Here is a 23,814-nt window from a genome sequence, read left to right on the forward strand (position 1 = left end):
GTAAGAAATCCAGACATTGAATCATTAAGGCGGAAAACCTTTACGCCGCCTTCTCATTCTCTTGGCGAGAATTCCCAGACGTTGGAGCACATCAAGCGCAAGTTGGAAGAGTAGCAGCTCTAGACGGCAAACCTAAAAAGTCGAAGAGAGTGTGCTCTGTGAGGCTCTTACCCTCTCTCTTTGTGCCCGTTCAATTTTCATTTGTTTGGCCATTTGGATTTTATATTATAAATTAATTTGTTATCAATAAGTAAATATTTACCCACGCACACTAACTACAGCGGGCAAACGTAAACTCAAATGCGCTCACTTTCTCTCTCTCACTCTCACACTGCCTCGCTGTCTCTTTTACGCCAGCTAGCTATCTCTGTCTTACGCCGCTGCGCAACTGGCTTATAAAACTCTATAAAAAGTCTCAAACAAATCACAAGATTTTCAGTTAAATTTCAGAATTCATAAACTGCGGTCGCGTAAGCTGAAGACGCGTTTGCATCGATCTATATATATGTATATATAATTAATGCATATATTTTAAATATTGTGTAGTTCTCTATATATACGATAAACAGTGTATAAAAGTTTTTATCAACTAAAACTAATATAAATACCTATATATATAGAAAATACAGTATATCACAATGAATCGCAGTTTTCCCTTAACTTTGTACGGCGCCTTTTTTCTGCTGCTCGTCGCGCCAGGTAAGAAAACCCCCCCAAAAAAAAAAAAAAAAAAAACAAAAAATCACAAAATCCAAAATGTGTGTTGAGTGTCAAAGTGTCTGGGTCGATATCCCAGCCCAAAGACTGATATTAACAAAAAGTGATAAAAATATTGATGCGGCCGCATTAGTTTGGACCGTGAATAAACGACGGACTACTCTCTATGCTAAGCACTATAAATAATATTGATAAAATGCAAAAAATGAAAAATAAAATACCAAATTTACGATAAAATAATTATAATTATTATTTTTGTTGCTGTGAAATGCCAAAGTACAAAAATTCATAAATAACAAAACAACAATTAAATTATAAAATGCTAATTCATTCATTTGCATTCATTGCAATCGCAATGTTTTTTGTGCTTTAAAAAAAAAAACATAATTATAAGGGAAAAAATCGAAGTAAAACAAAAATTATCATAAATAATGCGAAAATTGCTGACAATTTTGAACGTTCACATTCCCGATTTTTATGATGCGGAAATGTTGACACCTCACAGACAGATATATTACAGATATATAACAATGCAGACAGCTTTTGATTTAAGTTTTGCTTTGTCATATTTTATCTACATATGTAAACATTTATAGTTTGACTTGAATTTACACTTTAAGCTTGGAAATAACTGAATATATATATTATAGATGTCCTTCGATTCTATAGGTTATTAAGGCAAAAAGTTCTGGATTCCATTCTAACACTATTTATATATATGTGTGTATATATTTTGAAGAATCTATCAATCGAGAAACTAGCAAATTCTACAAAAATAAATTAGCTATAATAAATAGAAATAGAGAGAGACAAATAGAGTTAGTGACAGAGATAGACACAGCTCATTAGCTTATTTATGGCATTCATAAAAACGCAATTATTTGTTATACATTAAAGAATATAAAATAATTTAAAATAAAAATTGATACCAAATTGTTAAAAATAAAAGTAATAGAATGATATAAAATGCAGAAACTTTGAAGTTAAAAATATATATATATTTTTAACTTATTTTTAACAAGAGATTTCTAAGCATTAATTAAACAATAAGACAAAAGCACATAAATATGAAAAACGAAACTTGTTAGCTAACAATTTTGATACAAAAAGAAAACTTAAAAAAAAAAAATTATAATCATTAAATTATTTAAATGATATATTTATGACACATTTATGCAAGTTTTTTGGGCCATACAGAATAAAAATAGTGTCATATATCAGATTATTTAGTATATATTATATATATATAGCTCGACACGCTCCCACTTCTAAAGTGGAAATTGAACTGGTTTTGAGAGGCAGCTGTAAATTTGGGTTGCACTTTAAGTGGATAATTTCAGTTCAAGTTTTCTGTGTAACATTTAGTTTCTTTTTACTATGGGTAATCTCGATTTTGACATTGAAACAGCGCTTCGACTGCTAATTGAAAAGCTGCGACTGTGCTGTGAGTTTTCAGTTAGTTGACTTTGCAGTGCACTTGGTACAGACATGTTTGGGACACATGACAGCTGTCGTTTAGCACATATGCACAGCAACAACAACAACAACAAGAACAACCTGCTTGAGTATTTAGCACCAAATCCAATAACCTGAAATTCCCGCCCGATTCCACAACAAACGTAAAGCATTTACGTAAGCTCCCATCTTATGCAGATGTATCTAACTATCTATAATAATGCAACTAAAGCTCACTATTTATAAGTAGTTCGTCTGATAGTCAGTTTATAAATTACAATTATAATAGTGCCGGTTCGAGCTAAGACCTGAAGCGCGTGAGCAGTAATTGCATCTATAAAAAAAAATTTTCTATAAATTGAATAAGAAAAACTAATTGGGAATATGTTTTTTAAAATAAAGTTGATACATTCCAAAGCTTAAATTATATTTTTAGAAATAAATCAAGCTAGATTTTTCACTTTCTACCTAAAACAATTTCATATTTTTAAAACATATTTCTTAAATTCGGAATTTAAAATGCCTTAAATAGATTCTCGTTGCGAATACAGTTCAAATTCTAATTTTATGAAATATTTTCGCTCAGTGCATGCATTTTGACTGAACTTAAATACCTTGCCGTAAGAACGCAACAATCTTAACTCTCTTTCGCAACGAAACTGGTTTGGATGAGTCGTGGCTGCCTAATCCTAATGATATTATACAACTCTTATTTATTGCAAATGAGAAAGGAAAATAAAATCAACGTAAATAAATGAACCCCAAGTTCATGAGCAAATCAAGTATAAATTCGCTTATCACGTGCCATTAAAGCCACATTCCAGCTATAGCCGGTGTCTCTCTCCGACTTCTACAGCCGACGCTTGCCCATCAATCAATGTGATTTATTAATAATTTTTAAGTCAACAGTCAGGCAACTCAACTATATCATATATATATCATAGCCGTACGTAGTACTCAGCAAAATGTTGTGGGCAAATTGAATGGGCAGACGCAGCGTATGAGCAATATTGACATACACTATACGCGTAGTTAAGGGGTATACAGATTTTTTAGAGCAAACTCTACTGAACAATAGAAAGGGATAGAAACTGCTTTCACTTTTAGTTTCAGCAGAGTTGTAGGTATACAGACCCATAGACTTTTACTTCTGGATTCTACAAAATGTATGCAGTTCTACAGGCACTCACATAGTTGTGGAGCATTCCAGTGACTTTTAATAAGCCTAGCTAATTTGTTGATAAAAAAATCCCAATGTCATAAAATTCACATCCGCCTCTCATAAAAGTCATCAAAAACTTTTGAAGCAATAGATTAAAATACAGCCTGAAAGGCATTAGCAGCTGACTAACTGAAGAGATTATCGAAAGAATCATCGCATATCTTTCGCACGCCTTAGAAAGTTTTTAAGCTATACTAGATTACAGTTTGAAGGCCACTTTCATAGTTTTAAAGCTATGAAAATAATAGCAAATACTAATAACACTTTTAGAAGCATTTTTACAGTTTTAATAGTGAGTATCCTATATCATAGACAGAAGACAAGGTATTTGCGTAACATGGATATATTCCATTTTCTAATATAGTCTAACAAGCAATGCATTTCAATTAGAGCTCTAGGACAGAGTCTACAATCAGTATCGAGCTTTTAACTTGAGGAACAGAGTATCGCCTAGTCGTTAACACCCAAATTATCTGTGTATATCAGCGGCCAGTGGACAGTTTGACTGGAATTTGACTAGACAGGAACTAAGCCCCGCCTACTTTGCTATTGGCTCGACTCCCGTTGGCGATGCGTCATACCTGTAGAGAGTATCAATTGGCACATGGTGAACAGCAGCTATATTGACATTGACTGCTTTGATAAGGCAATTGACGTAATTATGACAGTGTATCAACAGGTTCGCATTATGCACAAGAGGCTAACTATTTGCTGATTGTTGTTTTTAGTAATTGGAAATTTGCATGGCCGAAGATCGCCTCACACACCGTGGAGCTCGATCGATAAATGGTTTGATAATAGATGAATAATGCAAACATTGCTCGCACATTAAAAGCTAATAATAAGAAATGAGCAAACATTGCGACAAATATTTTCTATGAGTCTATGAGCCCATTGCTGTGATTTATGGCCCACACATGGTCGAGTTTAGATCGCTTTGTCATCGTTAATCGTTTATCGTTTGCTCGTTTCAGTGTTTACCAAAGCTATAAATTGTTTTAGGAGATACAGATAAGGACAGATATACATACAATACATATGTATCACCATAATCAAACTCTAAAAATTTCAAATGCGATATTGTTTAAGAATTTATGGAGCATTTAATTTATGGACACAGAAAGTTGAATCTTAAACCCCCCAAAGTTGTCTGAATAGACATATTTATATATATTGAAGCTACAATGATTTATATGATTTTATGATATATGATATATCGGTCTTATCTATTGGGCTGAAGAATACGATCGGCTTATATTGGGATTCGCTTGGAACTTTTCTGACTAATATTACGATTAAGTATCATAATAATATACATAGCTAAAAAGATCAATTCTGCTCGACCTCTAACCATTATCTGCTTTTATTTGCAGCGTGTCTTGGAGATCTGATGTGCTATGTTTGCGATAATTGTGAGAATGTGGACAAGAATACGCCTCTATTGGCCTGCAATGAGGAATTCTTCAATCATCAAGGCAGTACCGAAGACCCCAGACCGACAACCGAAATGGAGACGTCCATAGATACGCGAAGTACCGCAACAGAATCTGAATCGACACCGGCTTCCACCAGCGAGCCGGAGACCAGCACCACTACTGTAGAAACCACTACCGAACCAGGCACTACCGAGACGACCGCCCGCACAGATCTGCCCATCCCAACGCCTGCTACAGTGGGCCCGCCAGAGACTACCACCGGTGTGCCTACACCCCCAGAAGAGACTGGATTGAATAGGCTGGAGATATCGACTCAATTTTCGGACGCTACTGACTCAGAAAACTCCACAGATCTGTACATCCGCCAGCGCAGAGCTCTGATTGATACAGACATTAGCTATCACTGCTACAAGGTGCAGAAGACAGGTGAGCATATACACATACATATATAGATGAATCCTGATCTGACGATACTACTTCCAATCTCTATCCATAGTCAACAATGTGAAGCAAGTGAATCGCGGTTGCTCACGTGTCAAGCCAGAGCAATCGGTTTGCCAGGAGCTTCAGCTGCAAAACGTCGGCGTTCAGTTGTCGCATTGTGATCCGTGCACCATGAATGCCTGCAATGCAGCAACATCCACGGTGCATGCCTCCATCCTGGCGACAGTGGCTGTGGCACTAACGGCAGTTGTGCTACAACTTCAATAAATATTGAATACTGTGACAAATGTTCTTCGCCGCCATGAAATCTTACACGCCCCCAACCGCCCCTCCATTGTTGTCCAACTCTCACTCCAACCCGGTGTTATTTAGTACATATTGTTACTCTCTTTAAGGTACACGCAAATACACACACGAACCCACATACACACACACACACACACACAAACACTCTCATTGTTAAGTCATGCGAAAACTTTATGTAATTTGTAAGCGATACAAAAACAAAACAAACACACACGAATATCGAAATATACATATATTATACATACGCCTCTATATATATAATTCTAAATGAACTAAAGCTAACCAAATGTGAAGCATAAGACAATTTTAATTGATATGTAATAAACTATTTATGTATTAAAGATTTTTCAAATTTTCTCTCCAAAATTGATTGAGAAATCTCAATTTTTGCCTTTTTTATTTTGATCGGGATATACATATGTACATATGTATTTATTTTAACTCTCAACAGGTTCTAGTTTGTGGTATGCTTGATTGGTTCGATTAAAATTCATTGGAATAAATAAATTATTAAATTATGTTGTGTTGAAAAATGTGGAATCTAAACCAAGTCAAGATTAGTATCAATAGTTATTTGATGTATTGGATTAAAGAAAGTAAGAGATTTATAGACGTAAGGTGTTTCCATGTAGCTTTAAGTAAAGAGAATTTAATGTCATGAAGTAAAGGCCAATATGAGTTAAAAATATATTTTTAATTTTTTATTTTTATTTTTTTTTTTTTAGTAAAAAAAGTTGTATTAGTTACAAAAAAAATTTTTTTTTATTTGTTTAGGAGAATAAGACAAACCATACCTCTTACATAGCTCTTCATATCAATTTTCTAACCTGCAAAGCATGTTCACATTCATAAATCTGGTATAGCTTAAACTCTATCTGAAAAGATTTGTGGATGCTATAAAAAAACGAAAGTTAATAAAGCTAAAAGATCTGTTATCTAACATTATATAAATAATTAACTTGGAAAACAAAGTTCTTTGAGCTATGCTAATTATATTAACCCTCTGATCTGCTAAGAATATTTCTATTTATACCTGAGCTACAAGTTAACACATTTTGTTATTTGCTTAGGCATTCAGAGCTTTCGTCACGATTTAACGAAGTAAACATATTAAGAAGCCAGATAAACCTCCATATATCTAGTTATCAGTCGCTTTCTGTGTCGCTTGAATCACTTGACTTGACTAATTTAGCTCTGGGTCAATGTTGCGTCCATTGCGCATACGCCGCATTGGGCCAACAAAAACATTTTTGGTATGGAGGAAAGGGGCATACTTTTAGGCCCAACTATGCTAAGTAAATTTGCTCAGAGCAAACAGTGTACAAAAGTAAACCACAAACAATAAGATAAGATAAGATTTCATTAATAACAAAAAAAAAAATAATAATAATACAAATCGACAAAAATGTGCTCTGCTTTGTATTTATTATGCATAAACAGTGCGTACGAAAAGTGTATGTGCGCATCCTACTCTCAAAATATTGTGCCATAAATTAAAAGCGCAATAGTCAAATAATATTTATATTTATAGATACGATGAGTCGAGAGATATGTCACTTTCCCAGGGAAAATTTACAGCTAAATAGCAAATGGAATCTGACTCATCGGAAAAGAGCTTAATAGTTGATATATGATATAAATAGATATGGAACCGACTGATTGATACTTGCTTTAAACTCCCATGATTTTTCTTCTTATTAATTGATTTCGATCTTATAGCATTCTTTTTATAAACCAATATACTTATTTTAACTGTCTGAGCGAGTGTTAGCTTTCTCGAGAAGTTGACCTTCATAAATCATAAATATATATAATTATTTGCCTTATAAAGTGTTACGATTTGATAATGATTTCTATATAAAAAGAATATGTATATATATATATTCCTATCTCTGACGATGATAAACAACTCAGGGTGAGTGAAAGTTTTTTTTTATTAAATTTCGAGTTATCTTTTAACTGGCCGCGAGATAACGTGCAATGAGTGAACTTTTGATTTCCTTATGACTTGTATAAAAAAATCAATAATATATAAAAATTAACTTAATTTGCTTAGCAAAAATTGTAAGTTAAGTATGCTTAACTAAAAAATAGCTGAAATGCTCTATCTAAATGCAATATCCTCTGGGCTGACCTCGTATATATACAATAATCTATATATTCTTTTTTTTACAGTCATGATTTCTTAGACATAAAGATAGAGCCATAGACGGGTAATTAACCGTTATATTTCTATATTTGTTGACAGTTAAGTACTTTGTTTTAAAGTTTAAGCAATCAAGATTAGTATCCATTCCTTCAATGATTAATTCTCTAAAAGTGCATTTCAATGGCATTGAAATAGGTTTTTCCCCTGAACTGTTTCAGGTTTATAGACCTTAGATGATAAGCTTAAATAAATGCATAGTATGTGTTGTTTTCTTTTCTTTTTTTGTTGCAATTTACGGAAATGTATTCTCTTCGTTTGATTACGTGTGCTGTGTGCAGACAAAGGTTATTTGTTAAACGGCTGACCAAATATGTGAATCATCGGCAAAAAAAATTGTTGGCGAAAATATTCAACTTGCACCGCCGTTAGGTACTACTATATCCAAATACATATACACTTACACACATATGTATATGTACGGAGAGACACATATTCAAAATTATCTTTGATTATTTTTTATCAATTTGTCTTTGGGCTAAAACCACACAAACATTCAGAAAGTTTTATCAGTTTTCATAACTTAGAAGCTTTGCCAATCGATAAAAAAAAAAAAAAAAATAAATAAATAAAATAATAATAATAAAATGAAATAAATTTTTGACTTGCCATTACACGAGTCTAGTTCGTTGTAGTTCCATTGTGAAAGGTATTGCAAGCCCTTAAGACTCCAGCTCATCCACATAAAGTCCATTGGCCTAGAGTATTTATCGATCGGAATGCGCATTTCGAGTGGTCAATAGGAAACCAGCGTTTATGGCTCCTGCTTATCGCAGTCCACTTCTCTGGCGTCTGGGGCGAATGGGCTATATCCTGAGGAAGTGCGCTGTAGATATTGGGTCGACAAAAAGGCAATACAAATATTTGCCCTGGAAATCGTAATATGCTATTTATCAGCAGCAGCAGCAGCGGGGCGTATCGTTCTATTATAGCCGATCTTATCGACTCATCGAAAAATATCTCTCAGCAACAAAATAGCACCAAAAAAACAAAAACAAAAAAAAACAATAAAGCAGTGGGCATACGCTAGAATGGACAGTTATACATCAAAATAAATATATTCATATCTCTCACATTTAATATATTTTATTTTTAATTTTTAATTATTCCCATTCCATTTGGTTTTATTCATTGCCTCCAAAGTTGTTTGATCTATATATTGCTCCTTTTCATATAAAATTTCTCAATTTTAGCGCCATTCATGAACTATAAATTCATTTCATAGTTTCTAATGTGAATTGTTTTTTTTCGGCTCTTTATTTTAGTTCTCTGCTTGTGGAATTATATTCATTTCATTTAATTCCTTTCCTCCGCACGTGAAGTTAAGACTGTACGAACTCCATCTATGAATTATTTATTGCTCCTTTCGATATCTTGCGTTTCGAGAACTCTCAGAATTAGCAGCGAATTAATTCAGATTACAGCTTTGTTCTTTTTTTAGAGGGGATCCAGTTCCGATCAGCCTGGAAATAAATGTAGTGAAACACCAGCAAACTCTTAGCCATGGCAACCATCCGTTTGAGGAGTGTTCACTGTAACCGCTTACTAACTAGCCAACGGGGCGCTCTTCAGTGTGGCCTTATCAGTGCCATTGGCCCGACCCGAGCAGCCAACCTGTGAGTATCTTGGCCGGTGCCAAGTGATAAAAAAAAAGCCATGTTAACAATTTATTTAATTGGTAGTTTGCATTCGAGAGTCGAGCCGAGCTGTTGTCCATAAGCGAGAGCACCGCGAGTGCAGCCAAACGATCCTTGAGCCACATATCCTTTCAAAGTGAAAAAAAAAACACAAACTATAAATCGCAATGCGTTTCATTTATTTAATGCTGTTATCCTTGTGTGTGTGCGCTGCCGTTTGGCCAGGTGAGCAGCGCGTTTTATAACGCGCGCAAAACGCGTCCAATTATTAAGATTTATGCAATCATCAATACTCGTTGACGAACAGTGAAAAGCATATTCAAGGAATATATCACAAAATTAAAATTTTTTAAATAATTGATATATTACTAAAGAGAAATTGATATATTACTAAAAAAGGAAGAGACAAAAACAAAAAAAAACACGAAAGTTTCAATTTTAATCAATCACAAATGGAAATTAAAAATAAAAAGAAAAAAAAAATAGAACAAAATTCCAACATCGATCGATTTCATTTCTTTATTGTCCTAAGTATGATTTTGAGCGAACTACGATAGTTGCGCACGGGGCACACGCCTTATCAGCATGTTCCACCCAATTCAAAGAAAAAGACCAGGGCCATGCCCATTATTGTAATTAGTTCACATTTGATGTTACGCATGCCGCAAGAATGCCTTGGCACACACATATTATTCTATGCGCTCTATCGAACCAGGACACCCGATCAAGCGCTACTTTCGACTCTACTAAGTTTAGAGCTTGCTTAATATTTCTTACATCATACACTGCACGATATCCAAGTATTTACAATGCTCACATACACTGGCAGAAAAACGGGTAGTTTTTTATACCCTGTTTTTTTTTTTTTTAATTTACAAATTTATGAAGATCTTCTTCAAGTATATTTACTTTGTTTCCCAATTTTTAAATTAATTTCTTATTTACATTTAATTTATAAATTATTTATTGAGAACTATCTATTTTATATTCTCCAACTATATAGAAATAGAAATTCTCCAGAATATTCTGCTCTTCGATTGAATATATTTTCTAAGTTGCTTTTATGTATTACATAGATTATTTGGACAAATATATTTGTAAAACATTCTTTGCTTCCATTCAGCATCTAATTAGTGCATTTTTATAGGCATGAAAGTTGCCTTCACTTCAACCTAAAACATATTTTTTCCAGTGAAGTATTTTTCCTCTCAACCTCTTGGAATAAAATCTTTTATAACGTTATCAATGGCTTGCATTACATAAGAGCACACACAGCCATGCCACTTATCAATCAGGGTTATTTCTGACACAACTTTTATTTTATTTATATGAACAACTTGTTAATGTATTTTTCATTTTTTGTTTTTTTTTAGCAAATGCGCTCGAATGCTACGAATGCGTTGGATCGGATTGTAATGATCTGAATGAGGATCAGCTAGTAAGCTGCGATTTGGATGATATTCCAGCATCGACAACAACTACGGAAGGCTCAACGTCAGAGTCATCGTCGAGCACAACGGAGTCGGAGACAAGTGACTCGACGACAACACCGTCCGGTACCACTGATCCCACCAGCAATGACACGACGGAAACCACTTTAGAATCCGAGACTTCCACGCCAACTGCGGAAACAGGATCAACCACATCATCGGATACCAGTGAATCCACCGAAACCTCAGTAGCAGAGACAACGGAAGCCTCCTCAACTCCAGCTGAAAGCACTGATTCTTCAACAACGCCCGACACATCAGCACCCAGTTCATCGGAACCAACTACAGTTGAAACCAGCGAAGCTTCCACAACGCCCGACACATCAGAATCTACCGGATCTTCAGCATCCAGTTCATCGGAACCAACTATAGTTGAAACCAGCGAAGCTTCCACAACGCCCGACACATCAGAATCTACCGGATCCTCAGCATCCAGTTCATCGGAGATACCTACAGTTGAAACCAGCGAAGCTTCCACAACGCCCGACACATCAGAATCTACCGGATCCTCAGCATCCAGTTCATCGGAGACACCTACAGTTGAAACCAGCGAAGCTTCCACAACGATCGACACATCAGAATCTACCGGATCCTCAGCATCCAGTTCATCGGAACCAACTATAGTTGAAACCAGCGAAGCTTCCACAACGATCGACACATCAGAATCTACCGGCTCCTCAGCATCCAGTTCATCGGAACCAACTATAGTTGAAACCAGCGAAGCTTCCACAACGATCGACACATCAGAATCTACCGGCTCCTCAGCATCCAGTTCATCGGAGGGAGCTACGGATTCCTCAACAAGCCCTGAATCCACAACGATAAATGAAGAGTCCACAACGATTGCTCCAAATGGAAAGCAAGCAGCCTTTGCTGCCGGGGCTCGATCCGGCCGTGCGCGTCGCTCATTGGCGGCCCGGGCAGCCGATCAGCTGATTCGCAACTATCGGTCCCTTGATCCATACGCAAGAGCCGTTGAATATCGTACGGCGGCCTGCTACAGCATCGAGAAAGATGGCGGTAAGTAGAGCCAAAGTTGTAGTAACTGCGAGCGGGTGTTAACGACTGCCAAGTGCTCTATAGCTTGCGTACAGTTTTCTGCACTGACTGCAAAAGCGAAAGCAGTATTCACAAAACTGTAAGGTTTGGTGACTCTAAGACTAATCCAGCGACTTAAAACTGGGTGTCTTGGTAGATCTTAATAGGAATGTATTTTTAATTTATTAAATGCACGACTCAACCTGTGAAGCCTTAGTAATTTCACTCAAACTGTAAGATTAAGTAATATTTGTGTATATTTTGTCTTTGAAAGAGTTTGCCTTCATTATTGAATATCATTCAGGTGACTTCTAAACTGCATTCACAGCCGAAAAATCTAAAAAAAAAAAACATTTTTAAAGATTTTTTTTTTTAATTTATCTTAATTTTAGTACATAGATAATCAAATGATTTATCTGAGTTACATATAGAATAGTTATTTGAAATTTATAAATAATATGCAAGATATATGTGGTGAGTGCAGAAACTCTAGACAGCTGAGCTAATGTACCCTCCTGATCACTTTCTAAACAAGGTATTCAATTTCCTTTCTAATCGAGATTCTTTTCTCTTCTATTCAGTGCTTAATCGCGGCTGCGTTCGCATACCAGTTGGCCAGAGTGGCTGCCAGGCCGTGCGCGAGAAAGTTGGCTTGCCGGAGGACGCAGTGGGAGATCTGTGCGATGTGTGCCAGATGGATCGCTGCAATGGCAGTGGCACTCTACGGATGTCCTTGGCAGCGCTGCTGCTGCTTGTGGGCATATGGCTGAAGAGCCTCTTCTAGGGCTTACGTTAATTTTATAATATACATATATATATGTATTATATATCTATATTATATATAAATATGCTTATTTCCATTAAGTGATTTGTATTTATACTTCAAGATGAAATTATTAAACGGTATAATAAAAATAAAAAGATAATAAACCATATCAATAGAATTTTGATTTGAAAAAAAAAAAAACATAGAATATTTATTTTCTTTTATAATAGGTATAAAAATCGTTTGAAACACTTTGTTCATATGACTGAATTGCTGATAACTTTAATTGCTTAGATAAACAAATCATCTATCAACCTCTATCGTTAGTTAATAATCCAATAAAATCTAAGGAAATTATTGAAAGCAACCTGTAAAATGGTAAAAATCGAATTATTCCACTCGATTCTGGAATATGTTTATGAGAGGTAAAATTTCTATGTTGTAAATATTTGAGAAAATGCCCAGACGATATTAGTTTTATCTGTAGTATTTATTAAGGATTCTTAGAGCTTTATATGTACAGCAAAAATCAAATATGGTTGACGTAGGAAAAAATCACAAGACTTTTAGTCAATAAATGAGAATCAATATTTACGACCAGCATACAATGAGATCCCTTAGAAAGGTGCGTTTCCAGGAAACTTTATCTAATCAATGTCATCATTTCGCAATTGTGGGGATTATAAATAAGACTATTTCTGCACAAATACGATCATATTTTCTGCATGTATATCTATATGGGGCATCTGCGTCATATATAAGTATATTATATATACATATATATTTATATAGATGTAAAAAGATATATGTCTGTGACTATATAGGCCGGTACTCTTCAATGCAGCTCTTATCGCAAAATCAAGTACTGACATTTCAAACTTTTCTATTGGGCTATTCAAGGTGCAGCCTTGATTTTTATGATGTCTATTTCAGCTATTAGGTGATTCAACTAAATTTATACTCTAATTTTCCATCATTAACGAGTTAGCGATACAATCTAAATTGTAAATTATACGAGTACGCTTCGCAGAGCAAAAAGTCTATAAATTAAAGATTAGACAATTTGTCTCTGTAGACTTAATCCGATCGATATTTTAATTTACATCCAATTTACTACACTCATTTAACGATTAATTTATGTATGTATATGTATCATAAGATACATATAATCAAGTAAATGATAACTAAATTACTAACTATATATTTGAAAACATTTTTTTTTTTTTTAACTTTTAAATTTTTATTAATTTTATAAAAAGTTTCCAATTATTTCTTTCTGTATAAAAGTTGATTTATTATATATAAGTTGATTTAATATATATATATATATATATATATATATAATGTCTAAATAATGTCTTTATTTGTAGTATTATTTAAATTGTTTAAAATTATTACAAAAGCTCCCTAGCATTCAGCTAGTCCCAAATTGTCTTTTGTTTGCAACATAATTTCCTTAGTGCTTAAAGCTCTATGGTCCTCATAAAGCTCCAATGCGCAAGTCCGAAATAAGCACAACTGCAAGTGCTTTAGCTTAAATTCCAACCCAAACGAAAGTTAAAAGCTTTAGAGCTTTGCTGCGTTTGCGTAGTTGTGCGAAAAAAAGCTCAAGCTGCATTTATTGATACTTACCATATATACATATATTTGTATAGATAAATGCGTATGTATGTATATATAATATATGTCTATGTTATCTCGCCCCATTTGCCGTTATCAGCAAAAGAATTGGCTGAAAAAAAATACAAAAGTCGAAAGATAACAATAATTTGGAGTATGTGTTGAAATGGAATTAGAACTGAAATGGATCGAAGTGAATGGAAACGGCTAACGGCCTACGGCTACCTGTTGCAAAAGACGACCAGTTAGCGAGCAACAGTCGTGGCAAACGGTTTACATCGAGGTTACATAGAGCCCAGAACAAAGCCAAAAACTGACCCAGAAGTGAAGAGCAAATTCAATTACAAAATGCAAACCCATAAACTGAGCATTCTGATTGCTGCGCTTATCACAATCACCCATTATAAAAATGTAGCGGCGCTGAGTAAGTTATTGTATGGTATATCACTATATCAACTTGTAAATATATGGATCAATCGATCAATCTTAAATATATATGTATATATAAATATTTTGATTGTTTTTTACAGCATGCAGCACGGGTGCAGGCACATCCCAAACCTGTACAGATGCTCAAGCCGAATGTTTTGTGAAAACAGGTGAGATACACTCGTTGGGACCCATGAATCATCCACAATTGGGATTGGCGAACACACAGCTGTATATGGTTACAGATAAGTTAATAGTTGGCTTACCAAAGTTCTTTATTGGACACAGCTTACTCGGAGCACTTATCTGCAGCCAGGTGGACAAGCGATAAGAAATGTATTTTCATATACATTTTTGCGCCTACAACGATGAGTGTGTTCACAATTCATGATTGATCATTAAGCCGCTTGTTTAAAACATAATTGACTTTAGAGTGCATTCATTGAAGAACACTGTGTGAAATGTTTTACAAATTTGGTATGGAACAAAAATTGCGAGACTGTTTATTTAGTATCTACAGAGTATTTATTTATACTTTTAAAGATCATTCCTACATGAATTCGTAGCTCTGTAGCTCCCTATGATCTCACTATAAAGAGATAAGAGAAGGATTCTTCCTGGAATTCTAGCAGAGCGCTCATACGTCGAATAGTTTTTATCAATATTTTAAATGAAGGTTAGAGTTAAGAATATAAATTTTCAATTTTAACACTGCATAGACATTTTGGTATAAAACTAAAATGTTTATCACGACTTTGGGCTATATGTATGTACTTATGGTATCCCTATATATGGAATTCTTTACAAAACTTGAAATGATACTGACGAAAGTGTAAGTGATAGGCATTTCGTATATCTCAAGTATATATACTCCTAAAGAAAGATCACTGACAGCCACTCAACGCTTGCTTGCTTTTTACAGATAATGGTTCTGTGACGCGTGGCTGTACAACGGACCCCGCCTGTGCCGCGCCCAACTGTTTGAAGTGCAACACGGACAACTGCAATGCGGCACTGATGTGCAAGCAGTGCGATGCCTCCCAACCGGATTGCGGCAGGACGACTGGCGCGAACGCATCTAATATGATATGCGGGTCGGCCACACAGCAGTGCGCAACACAGTTGCAGTCGAATGGTACAGTGGTGCGTGGCTGTTTGAACTGTGCTGCGAATGATGCCAACTGCAAGTCCTGCGCAACGGATAACTGCAATGTGGGCATCTTTCCGGATGATCGTCGCCTGTGCTACCAGTGCAGCGGCGAGTCCTGCAGCAACTTGGACAACAGCACCATGCTGCTGGGCTGTGCGATCTATCAGGCGACAGGACAGAAGTGCTATACGATCGGCACCAGTGCGACCACTATGCAGCGTGGCTGCCAGTCGGACACTGTGGCGGACAACAAATGCTCGGCCACCTCAACCGATGCCAGCTGCCTGTTCTGCGACAACGAGAATGGCTGCAACAACAGGCCGTATTCACGTGTCCTGGGCAGCTGCTACAAGTGCAATGATAGCGACAAGTGCCAGCTGCAGCAGGAGGCGGGCAGGGCAACTGAATGCGCAGCGGCCGTGTATACCCAGAACGTGAACAGTTGTTATACTCAACTGCTTCCCAATGGTGTCGTGGCGCGTGGCTGCACCAATGAGCTAGCTGCCGGATGCAATGCATCCAACAATTGTAATGCATGCGAGGGCAACAGTTGCAACGCGGCCGTAGCCGTATTCAAATGCTTGATCTGTCGGAGCGACTACTATGCGCCCTGTCGTGAAGCAGAGGTCGGACAGGAAGATTGTCCAGCCTCCAGTTTGACTGGACCCGATGCGATGAAATGCTTCAGTGGCGAGTGGGGTGAGTGCGGGGATAAGAAATGCGTTTAGAAAGAGACTAAGACATTTAGAAAGCATAGAGAAAAATATGTCTAATAGATACAATACTATGTAAAGCATACCAAGAGAAAGAAGGAGATAGCAGTTAAGAGACTTCTATATAGAAAGACAAAGATAAATATACATCTCTTACTTTTAAAGTAACGGAGATACTTAAAACCATATGCTCTTAAAGATACATTTAGAACTACATTCATCGTTACTTTTGGAATATACGTTGTTAAAATTAGAAATAGAGACACATTTATAGGTATTGAGAAAACCTTTAAAAAAATAATCATAGATTTAGGGTCGCAGAATCCGAGAGTACCTCAAAGACATGAGACAGACATGTAGATAAGCTCAGATACACTCTGGAGAATGCATTCTGAATTATCTAAAAATATCGCCATAAGCCTTATAGATATTCATCAACATTTTCAAACACACAAATCTCAATATTTCATTTCGCAATGAAATAGATTTGACTTCCAATTAGCTTAAACTTTTTTATAATGTATGTATATAATCATATAAATTACTTATCTTATCGTTGTAGATGGAGTCGTAATTCGCGGCTGCCTTAGCGAGGCGAGTGATGTGATGAAATACCAGTGCTCAAAAGACAGCCCCTCACGCTGCACCGAATGCAGTGGCATGGGATGCAACAACATTTCATACGGTGTAGCCGCCACATTGCAGCAAATGGCTCTGTCCTTGTTCGCGCTGATCTGCATTGTGCACAAATATATCTAATTTCAATAGAGCAAACCAAAGCCAATTATATGACAAACAAAAAAACACATATACATATATACTACTTATAAATCAAATCGGTACGGCCCGAGCTACTTATGAGTCATATATGAATCATTATTCACAGACCTCCCCAAAGGCCCTCTAGATAAAAAGTAGCTAATTAGGAAGTTAAAAGAAAAACACTTGACAAACACTCTAAAATTTTGTATAGATCTTGGAAAGTTGCTTTCCGTTTTATTTGATAAACAAATTGAAAATTAATAAATAATTTACTCTAATAAACAAGTTTATAAAACAAGGAAAGAATCATTATATTTGTATTATTATTTGTATTATTTAAAATAAATGAAAAAATATATATTTCAGAATTTCTTTAAATCCATTTCAGTTATAAAACATAATTTATTAGACTGTTGATAGCAAATGTTTTTGTTATCAATCATTGTTAAAATGTTACTGATACTGTATGCTTATATACTATATATAGAGCAAAAATTGATAACTTAAAATTTTTGCTCATGTGAATTTTGATATAGATGGAAAAGTTTCTTAAGATTTATTTTCTGCCTATACAACATATGCAATGCGACTTCATTATCTCTCTAATTAGGCGAGTCCTAACCCAATAGAACTGTTACACATAGACTCAAGATCGTTAAGCTGGCCAAAAGCTCAGCTGCTCCAGCGTTTGGTGCCAGATCCGAATTGCAGAGTGAACTATTGCAAAACTGACAGAGTTTCGTTTCCTTGCGACAGTACTTGTCCCCTTCCTCCGCGAGATCTGCTGAACAGCCGCGCATAATGAGCTGCGTATCACCTGGAAGAAAGCGTCGAAAATTCATGAAAACTAGAATGTAACAATACTATTTACATAATTTAAAATTTTTTAAATACTTATATATGATATATATGGGTATATTCCTAGTGTCCACTCTTGTATAGCTCATTCGAATCTCAATATTTTTTATGTAACAAAAGATCTAGAATTTCTGGTCAGAAAAGTGCGTCAACAGAATCAAAAACACAAAGAAATATAGTTAAAGCAGCAAAACTCTAGCATCAATAGATATAGAGAGAGGTAAACAATAAAAATAAAATATACTCTTTACTCTAACCAGTATAAGTGCAATGATTGCAAATCTAAGCCAAGAAAAGCTTAAGAAACATATATTCATATATATTCAAAGCTTAATAAATAATAAAATACGATAATAATAATTTCAGATTTACTAACGTTTGTAAAGCGTATAGCAGCCGCTGCGTTTGCCGTTGAGCTGGCAATTGAGCTGCTCTTTTGGGTGCTCCAAACAGCTTCCGTTCCGATAGCTGGAGCAACTGTAGCAGGAATTGGGCAGCACGGGCAATGGGATGTTCACTTGTTTCACGGGCTCTGTGGGTGCTGGGGCTAGTGGTTGTTCCGGTGATGGAGGATTGGCTAATGCTGCTCCTTCGTCCTGATAATCCTGTTCCTTTGACATGTTTTCTTTCTCGTTTTCCGCTTCGGCTTCATTTCCAGCTTCCTGGGATTCCTTCGACTTGTCTGTATCAGTTGCCGGTTTCGGCGGCTTAAATGGAATATCGAGGTGTGATTCCTTATCCGGCTCAGCTTCAGCTTCAGTTTCCGTTTGCTCTGTGGACGTATGATCCATTGGATTTGCTGCCTCCGGCTCAGTTTCTTTATCAGTTTGCATTTCAGTTTCAGTTTCTATTTCAGGCTTGTCCGTAGCTGCTGCCGGCTCAGGCTCTTTTTCCTTCTCCTGCTGCTCCATGGATTTTATTTCGATTTCATTATCCGCTTTCGGATTCAATTCAGGATCTGGTTGCTGTTCCATGGATCTATCTTCCATCGCCTTATCTGACTCTGTCTCCACTTCTATTGTAGGGCCAACTTGTAGCCCTGTAACCATTTCCACATCTTGGTGCACTTCCTCCTCGTCCTGGTCCTGTGCCAGACTCCCATGCAGCAGCAGCAGAAGCAGCCAACACAGAAACTTCACATTCATTGTCAATTTGGTTAATGATGAAATTATTGTTCAAACGGGTGTTTAAGTGGCTTATCAAAATCGAATTTTGTTTGCCAATTCGCATGAGATGCACTGAGAGCTTTGCAAATAGCCCAATAGCCAAATTGTATGCGCAAATTAAATTTGATTGTCGTTTGTCCGTCTATTCCAGTCCCGTTGCCGACGCGGCCGCAACTGAAGCAAGGCCATTAAATTGCTGGCCATATGTCGCTGATAGTCACGCAATTATCCGACTCTAAATTAAATCGATACATGACAGTCGACCCATTTAACTAACCAGCTACCACTCGACCTTCCCAGCCAACCTATCGCATTCCCCATTTAATCGCTCCGTTTCTTCCTGAATAATTGATCATGTGAACTTTGAACAGAGCTGAAGCCCTGTGCTCCACAACAATATAGTATCCAAACATGTCCAAATGATATGTCTATTTTGCATTCGACCTATGACATCTGCGTCGAATCGCAAGGTCAATATGCAAGTCCAACCCAATCAAAATTGCCTATTACAATATATAAATATATATATAATCCACTATAAATATGAGTGGCTATTTGACTAATTGAATTTGTATTATAAGCTAGAAGCTAGTGAAATTAATATTCATATATGTACATATATACCATAAAAATAGGTCGTTCAAAACCCTGTGATGATTACAAATTTAATACAGACTGCTAGTTAAAACTTGCTGCATCAGCCTGCATAGCCTTACTATGCAACTCTCAGGAATTTAATTAGAACCCTATCGTGACGCTCAAGCTCCATGTTTAAACCGTAGCCACAAACAATTTTTTTTTTATTTTTAGCTATTTCCCACCTCTGTGGTTCTCATGAATTCAAATTAGTCGTAAGATCGTGCGTGTGCTGATAAGAATTTCTATACATATGGACACATTTTATTGGAAATATATATTTACATTATGACATTTTCTCATTGGGTATGATAATTTAGTCGAGCTATAACAGATATTACCATATACATAAGTGATACCGATTAGAGACCCAGTTTTACATGTTTTGTATCCTAAATGAGTATATTGGTTTTTCTCAATGCCCGTTTTACTGTATTTTCATTGCCCCATTTGAAGGCAAACAATTAAGATATTCTCGATCCGATCTGCCTATTATGTATAAAGGTAACATTTTATTGGGTCTGGTTTGTGAGATACAAAGTACTAAATAGATACATATATAGCAATACCTATAGATGCGCGAATAGATTAGAATTCTACTTAGGATCATAACTTATTTCAATGTGGATTGATTTTGTATGCCAAAAATACTTTATTTAGTCCAAACAGCGTTCAACTTTTTATAGAATAAATATAAGATTTTCTTTTAACTTTATTAAAAATCCCCCTGGATTTAATACGAACAAACCTATTATCTATGCTCTGCATTGCATTATATTATTTGCAATTCTCAGACGATTTAAACAAACCGTAATATATTTATAGTCAATACCTCTTTAACGACCACAATGTGGATGGCCATTGTTCTTAAGCTCTTAGCCACAAATAGGGCTTATCCGTATCTCTGTATCAGGCTGATAAAGGCCTTTGTTCTATGGCCCAGTGATAAGCCATAAAACGGATCTCAATTGTCAATTGTACAGAAGCAATTTGACCAAAGGCTGGTGCAGTACATATCGTAATGAGCCAACCGTCTACTAACCACCTGCTGATCCACCTGTCCGGGCTTTCGCTCTGGCTTTGGCTCTGGCTGTGCGGTAAATGTTGCAGCTAATGCTTTTCCAATAATCCGTTAATCATAAATATTTCATAGGCCTCGCTCTGCAGCCAGCTAATGCAATTGTGTGCTATCATTGCGATTCTATCGCTCTGCCCGAATGTGCCCAGACCCTGGGAGAGGTGGATGTGTTGCCCTACAAGGAGTGCGCCACGGAGTTGACCTGCGCGATGTCCATAGGTGGGTAATGCATTACTATAAGCCAGTTCATTAAGCTACAAAGCCGTAAGTATACAAAAATCTACACAGTAAATTTAAGATCTCACGGTTTAAAGATAGATAAATGGAATAAGTTATCGAAAACAAGTTAATTGTACTGCAAATGGAATACAATTTCAAATCTTCATATGTACATATATACTATGTCTTCCACGCGACCTTCTTATATACATTTTCACATTGTACCCTATTTGAATTTTTCAGTCGATTCGATAACATATCGTGGCTGTGGTGCAGAGACGCCCACCACAGAGGCCACCTATGCCAAGAGGTGCTCCAGCAATCTGTGCAATGCTGGCGTCTATCCACCTGGACGACTCAAGTGTCATCACTGTGCAGGCGAGAGCTGTGTTGGGGCACCAGCAGGCAAGCCTCGGCCCTGCCGCTATCATCACGAAGAGGATCAGTGCTATACGGAAATCGTGAGCTCGACAATGGCCTATCGTGGCTGCAGCTCCGATACGAATCACACGGCAGCTGCCACAGCCCAGCTATGCGAGATTAATGGCTGCAATAATGCACTGGGCGCCTGGAAGTTGAGGTGCGCCACCTGTGACTCACTCAAGGCACGCGGCTGTAAAATGGATCTCTTTCAGCTGGGTAATCGCTGCAATGTCAGCCAGTTCGAGCAGTGCGAACAACAAATGCTGCTTGGCCAGGAGCAGGAGCAATACTGCTACACGTACAGACAGCTGGGGCGAGTGGTGCGTGGCTGCGCCGCCGAGCTGCCAAAGGAATTGGAATCACAACGCGCGCAGCTGGAGACATGTGCTAGCGGCGACAATTGCAATGCCGGCTGCTTGCCTCAGCAGCGCTGCCTCAGCTGCAACTCATTGGAGAAGGAGACTTGTCGCAGCAATGCCACGGCTTTGATAAGCCAGGTTTGCGGCTCGGCCGAAGCATCGTCTTGCTATACCTGCGAGTACACCAATGGGCAGCTGAAACGAGGCTGTGGTGCACCACCAACTGATCCACAAATCCTCGACTGCTACGAATGTGATGAAAACAGCGATCAGCAGGCTTGCAATTCCCGAGACTTTACGCGCTGCTATCGCTGCAGCAGTGACAATTCCGCGGGCTGTGCCAACTGGGAGAAGCCGGGCGGCATTGATATAGAGCAATGCACAGAACCAGCAGCACCCTGCCTGGTAATCAACTATATCAATGGCACCACCGAGCGTGGCTGCCAGCGCACAGATTTCAATTGTGATGGTCCCGCCGTCGCCAGTTGCCGCAGATGTGAGGGCAGCTTCTGCAACAAGGGCGCCTATCCGGAGCAGCGTCTGTGGTGTCATCAGTGCAGCAACTGTGAGCAGGTGCAGCGTGGACAAGATGCAGTGCCCTGCGGACTGTTAGCAAACGAGCCGACTGATCAGTCTGCCGCGTGCCTGGAATACTACGATCCGTTTAGTAAGCAGGTGATGCGTGGCTGTCGCTCCAATGGACAGCTCTACTACGAGTGCATGCTGCGCGCTGGTGGACAGGCGGGCTGTCGTCTATGCCAGGATCATGGCTGCAATGCAACGCCCGGACAACAGCTGCGCGGAACTCTGCAGCTGTCGGATTTTTCTGGCCAGCTTAAGCAACAAGAGCAACTGCTGGATCAACTAATACAACTGGAACAGGCTGAGCAGCAACAGCAGGTGAAAAACTTGGAACCGGTAAAATAGCTGAGAATGATCTGCACAGTTAGCCAAGCGACTCACAACTAAAATAAACATTTTAAATTGGATTAGCATAATTTATGAAAAAATTGCATTACACTAGACATTTAAACCGGCTACAAATGAACATTTAGCTAGCGCAACTATTGCTGTGCATCGGGTTCGTTGAGTCGCGGCGGCTTGTAGCCCGGACTCAAAGCGCGACCGCGATGATTGAATGTGTAGAATGATGGAAAGTTGCCAAGAGTATCCCAAGTTTTCTGCTGCATGTCCACGGTGGCGCGTATCTCCTTGAAGTTGCCCACGATTTGAATAATATTATAGACAACGACCACCAGGCTTATCACCGTTTGCAAAATGATCTACATAACATAACATAAACATAAGTCAAGAGATAAATCTCATCAGTTCTGTACGTACATCTAAAGGCAGACTGGTCCACTCCTGCTCTGTTAGCCGCAAATAGGTGCGATCTGTAAGATATAAAAATTAAAATTTAGTCGTCTATTCGAGCAAAGGTTGACAGGATTTTTTTACTTACGATGTGCAGCTGAAAATGCGGCATGCGCCAAGCTAGCAAAGCCAGCAATTAACAGTAATTTGTTAAGGAATTTACTGCCCATTTTAATACCTTGTTTAATAGATCAAATTTACAAAATACGTTTGAGTGACTTGTGAAAATTTACTGCAATTGAAATTAAATTATAAATTGTCAGCTACACGTGAATGTCTTCCTCTCCAGCTGTTTGCCATTCAGCTGTTA

The 23,814-nt window shown here is 37.4% G+C and overlaps 6 protein-coding genes across 8 annotated transcripts; 4 read left to right on the forward strand and 2 right to left on the reverse strand.

Moving 5' to 3' along the window:
- The first annotated feature begins 431 nt into the window (after positions 1-431).
- On the forward strand, positions 432-5,964 carry LOC6576038. Its single transcript, XM_032728888.2, has 3 exons — positions 432-699; positions 4,768-5,256; positions 5,327-5,964. The coding sequence occupies exons 1-3, from the start codon at positions 639-641 to the stop codon at positions 5,539-5,541; spliced, it is 765 nt and encodes a 254-aa protein (XP_032584779.1). The 5' UTR covers positions 432-638; the 3' UTR covers positions 5,542-5,964.
- A 3,493-nt stretch (positions 5,965-9,457) lies between these two features.
- LOC116803872 (cell wall protein DAN4) lies at positions 9,458-12,815 on the forward strand. Of its 3 annotated transcripts, none has more exons than XM_032728886.2 (4): positions 9,458-9,648; positions 10,797-11,601; positions 11,686-11,933; positions 12,533-12,815. In XM_032728886.2, exons 1-4 carry the CDS (start codon positions 9,591-9,593, stop codon positions 12,733-12,735), a joined length of 1,314 nt encoding a protein of 437 aa, XP_032584777.2. In that variant the 5' UTR covers positions 9,458-9,590; the 3' UTR covers positions 12,736-12,815. The 3 variants fall into 3 exon arrangements, with proteins under 3 accessions (XP_032584777.2, XP_032584778.2, XP_032584776.2); XM_032728887.2 differs by having other exon boundaries at positions 10,797-11,201; positions 11,286-11,933; XM_032728885.2 differs by having other exon boundaries at positions 9,459-9,648; positions 10,797-11,933.
- A 1,745-nt stretch (positions 12,816-14,560) lies between these two features.
- On the forward strand, positions 14,561-17,700 carry LOC6576039 (keratin-associated protein 5-4). The gene is made up of 4 exons (XM_002002006.4): positions 14,561-14,761; positions 14,868-14,936; positions 15,689-16,615; positions 17,192-17,700. Exons 1-4 carry the CDS (start codon positions 14,686-14,688, stop codon positions 17,386-17,388), a joined length of 1,269 nt encoding a protein of 422 aa, XP_002002042.3. The 5' UTR covers positions 14,561-14,685; the 3' UTR covers positions 17,389-17,700.
- Positions 17,701-17,829: 129 nt separating this feature from the next.
- On the reverse strand, positions 17,830-19,673 carry LOC6576040 (zinc finger protein jing homolog). Its single transcript, XM_002002007.4, has 2 exons — positions 18,626-19,673; positions 17,830-18,208 (listed from the first exon to the last, which is right to left on the reverse strand). Exons 1-2 carry the CDS (start codon positions 19,392-19,394, stop codon positions 18,009-18,011), a joined length of 969 nt encoding a protein of 322 aa, XP_002002043.1. The 5' UTR covers positions 19,395-19,673; the 3' UTR covers positions 17,830-18,008.
- A 1,388-nt stretch (positions 19,674-21,061) lies between these two features.
- Positions 21,062-23,128, forward strand: LOC6576041. The gene is made up of 3 exons (XM_002002008.4): positions 21,062-21,148; positions 21,205-21,348; positions 21,592-23,128. Exons 1-3 carry the CDS (start codon positions 21,073-21,075, stop codon positions 23,055-23,057), a joined length of 1,686 nt encoding a protein of 561 aa, XP_002002044.1. The 5' UTR covers positions 21,062-21,072; the 3' UTR covers positions 23,058-23,128.
- Positions 23,115-23,808, reverse strand: LOC6576042 (ER membrane protein complex subunit 5). Its single transcript, XM_002002009.4, has 3 exons — positions 23,593-23,808; positions 23,472-23,524; positions 23,115-23,413 (listed from the first exon to the last, which is right to left on the reverse strand). The coding sequence occupies exons 1-3, from the start codon at positions 23,672-23,674 to the stop codon at positions 23,195-23,197; spliced, it is 354 nt and encodes a 117-aa protein (XP_002002045.1). The 5' UTR covers positions 23,675-23,808; the 3' UTR covers positions 23,115-23,194.
- Positions 23,809-23,814: the final 6 nt, after the last annotated feature.

Source organism: Drosophila mojavensis, unplaced genomic scaffold (assembly GCF_018153725.1).
Source record: "Drosophila mojavensis isolate 15081-1352.22 unplaced genomic scaffold, ASM1815372v1 contig_36, whole genome shotgun sequence".
In the NCBI taxonomy this organism is placed as follows: domain Eukaryota; kingdom Metazoa; phylum Arthropoda; class Insecta; order Diptera; family Drosophilidae; genus Drosophila; species Drosophila mojavensis.

Bases quoted from the DNA above. Each gene is read 5' to 3' on its own strand.
- LOC6576038 (XM_032728888.2), top strand. From the start codon at position 639: ATGAATCGCAGTTTTCCCTTAACTTTGTACGGCGCCTTTTTTCTGCTG. The intron at 700-4,767 runs GTAAGAAAACCC...TTTTATTTGCAG, and splicing joins TCTGCTGCTCGTCGCGCCAG to CGTGTCTTGGAGATCTGATG. The intron at 5,257-5,326 runs GTGAGCATATAC...CTCTATCCATAG, and splicing joins CTACAAGGTGCAGAAGACAG to TCAACAATGTGAAGCAAGTG.
- LOC116803872 (XM_032728885.2), top strand. From the start codon at position 9,591: ATGCGTTTCATTTATTTAATGCTGTTATCCTTGTGTGTGTGCGCTGCC. The intron at 9,649-10,796 runs GTGAGCAGCGCG...GTTTTTTTTTAG, and splicing joins GTGCGCTGCCGTTTGGCCAG to CAAATGCGCTCGAATGCTAC. The intron at 11,934-12,532 runs GTAAGTAGAGCC...TCTTCTATTCAG, and splicing joins CAGCATCGAGAAAGATGGCG to TGCTTAATCGCGGCTGCGTT.
- LOC6576039 (XM_002002006.4), top strand. From the start codon at position 14,686: ATGCAAACCCATAAACTGAGCATTCTGATTGCTGCGCTTATCACAATC. The intron at 14,937-15,688 runs GTGAGATACACT...TGCTTTTTACAG, and splicing joins CGAATGTTTTGTGAAAACAG to ATAATGGTTCTGTGACGCGT. The intron at 16,616-17,191 runs GTGAGTGCGGGG...TTATCGTTGTAG, and splicing joins ATGCTTCAGTGGCGAGTGGG to ATGGAGTCGTAATTCGCGGC.
- LOC6576040 (XM_002002007.4), bottom strand. From the start codon at position 19,394: ATGAATGTGAAGTTTCTGTGTTGGCTGCTTCTGCTGCTGCTGCATGGG. The intron at 18,209-18,625 runs GTTAGTAAATCT...GCTTTCTTCCAG, and splicing joins CTGCTATACGCTTTACAAAC to GTGATACGCAGCTCATTATG.
- LOC6576041 (XM_002002008.4), top strand. From the start codon at position 21,073: ATGAGCCAACCGTCTACTAACCACCTGCTGATCCACCTGTCCGGGCTT. The intron at 21,149-21,204 runs GTAAATGTTGCA...AATATTTCATAG, and splicing joins GCTTTGGCTCTGGCTGTGCG to GCCTCGCTCTGCAGCCAGCT. The intron at 21,349-21,591 runs GTGGGTAATGCA...TGAATTTTTCAG, and splicing joins GACCTGCGCGATGTCCATAG to TCGATTCGATAACATATCGT.
- LOC6576042 (XM_002002009.4), bottom strand. From the start codon at position 23,674: ATGGGCAGTAAATTCCTTAACAAATTACTGTTAATTGCTGGCTTTGCT. The intron at 23,525-23,592 runs GTAAGTAAAAAA...TATATCTTACAG, and splicing joins CGCATTTTCAGCTGCACATC to ATCGCACCTATTTGCGGCTA. The intron at 23,414-23,471 runs GTACGTACAGAA...TATGTTATGTAG, and splicing joins GGACCAGTCTGCCTTTAGAT to ATCATTTTGCAAACGGTGAT.